At 41.1% G+C, this 1,834-nt stretch overlaps 1 protein-coding gene across 1 annotated transcript; it reads right to left on the bottom strand.

The window, feature by feature from the left end:
* Positions 1-1,183: 1,183 nt before the first annotated feature.
* Positions 1,184-1,790, bottom strand: LOC116380669 (60S ribosomal protein L35; the record flags this gene model as incomplete). The annotated part of the gene is made up of 2 exons (XM_031842566.1): positions 1,184-1,375; positions 1,698-1,790. Coding segments are annotated over 2 exons (243 nt in total), but the record flags the coding sequence as incomplete, so codon positions are not given.
* Between the last annotated feature and the right edge of the window lie 44 nt (positions 1,791-1,834).

The raw sequence follows: 1,834 nt of genomic DNA, 5'->3' as shown, positions 1-1,834 counted from the left end.
AAAATTAGCCACACCCATATGAAATTTAAAAAAACATAAATTAGCATTAACGATGGGTATCAAAATGAATGATGTAATCTGCTGTGGCACATGAAACAAATACAGTATATCCCCCCCAGCGGGGACTCCTATAGTTTCAAGGTGAGAAGGTTTTCAGTGTCACTTGTTGGTCCATGGGGAGAGGACACAATCAATTCCTCTTTATCTCAGTCGCCTCAGGTTCTGATTTGACAAAATGTCTAGCCACAGCGCTTTTTACGTCACCCGTGTGTAACATTGTGAGATGGTCTGTACGAGCTCTCGAGGCTCTGTGTTGATTCCTTTACAAGCCAATATGCAGGGGTTCTTCAGCATATAGACAACACTAGCTGTAGAACAGATGATCTTGGCTTTTAAGTCAATAGTCCTTGCTTTAAGAGGACAGCTCAAATGACTGCTCTTTGTAGTAAAATCACACTGGCTGCATTACATTTTAAGTCACCTTATATTTCATCTAGGAGAGCACTTGGATTGTTCATTGCCAGGTCTGATTTTCTAACTATTCAGTTTGACTAGACGGACATCTCTAGGAACTCTTGGTTGTTCCAAACTTAAAGGTTTTGGCAGCATAAATATTTTAATGTTTCACTGTATCACGTTGCAATAACATCTAATAGAGCACTTCTGACCAACAGTAATGAAGATTTTAATAACATCCAGGCTTCAACTTTTATAGCAGGTGAGACTTAAAGTATAAGGAGCCTCAAAGCTTCATCCACCCATCAAAGACAAATCTACCTGAAGGTTTCATTGATGCGTGACACTGATGTCCCGACATACCTCAGCAGCTCCTTTGTTTCTCTGTCTCCCCGGTTTCATGATCGCCTTCATTAGTTAACATGGACAACTATCTTAGGTGGACCACACATCCAGACTGAACCAAGTGACAGAGAGCCCAAAGGCCCGATCACCAACGAACATTTATTCTGCAGACTCAAAGCTGACATAATAAAACGGCACAATGACTCATAATGATGTGGTCAGGACTAAAGGGGCCATTGTCAACATTTATCAGGTCAACCAGGTTAATATAAAGAAACCTTCATGCATTGTTATTATTTTCTTTGTAGATAAAATGATGAAAGTAGCCATGATAACATTTGTGAAAAAAAAACAATTAAAAAAAAAAAATCTACACAAAGCATTTTGTCTTTAACAGATTTTATTTGGTCAATAGAAAGAGCCTCTAAGCTTTGACTGCAAATTTGCGGATGGAGTAGAGGAGGTCTTTCCTCTGCTGTTTCTTGGTCCGCAGACTCTCCTCATGCTTGTTGAGTCGGCGGCGCAGAGCTCGGGTCTTCTTGGGTCTCAGATCCAGGGGCTTGTACTTCTTACCCTGCAACAAAATAAATGAACCTTTAGTTAGAATGAAAAGTGACAAAAGTGAAGGACTGGCATCAGAAGTCATTAATTGGCTCATTTGTCGTTATTTTTGTGAATTAGCAACCCCAGTAAACGGCCATATCAAAATAATATCTCAATCGGGATCGTTTCATCCGTCATGAGGAACACTCGGCTCATCAAGTCTCAGTCTTTTGGTAAGCAGTTGTGAATGCATCAGCAGATCATCAGCTCAACAAGTATCATCTTGGACTAGAGAACCACACAGTCTCCATGCATGCTCACTGAGGAGGACTACAGGCAGCTGGTGCTCTCACCTTGTAGAACTTCCTCAGGTTCTCCTTCTGTGTCTGGTTGATTACAGTCAGGACTCTGGCGATGGATTTGCGGACAACGCGGCTGCAGTGAACAAAACATCAAAGAAAGACACTTTATGCAAAGCACACTTTAACAC

This window comes from Anarrhichthys ocellatus, unplaced genomic scaffold (assembly GCF_004355925.1).
Source record: "Anarrhichthys ocellatus isolate YVR2014 unplaced genomic scaffold, GSC_Weel_1.0 scaffold8257, whole genome shotgun sequence".
NCBI lineage: Eukaryota > Metazoa > Chordata > Actinopteri > Perciformes > Anarhichadidae > Anarrhichthys > Anarrhichthys ocellatus.
The sequence above is the reverse complement of the archived record's forward strand: the minus strand, read 5'-3'. Positions and strand labels throughout refer to the sequence as shown.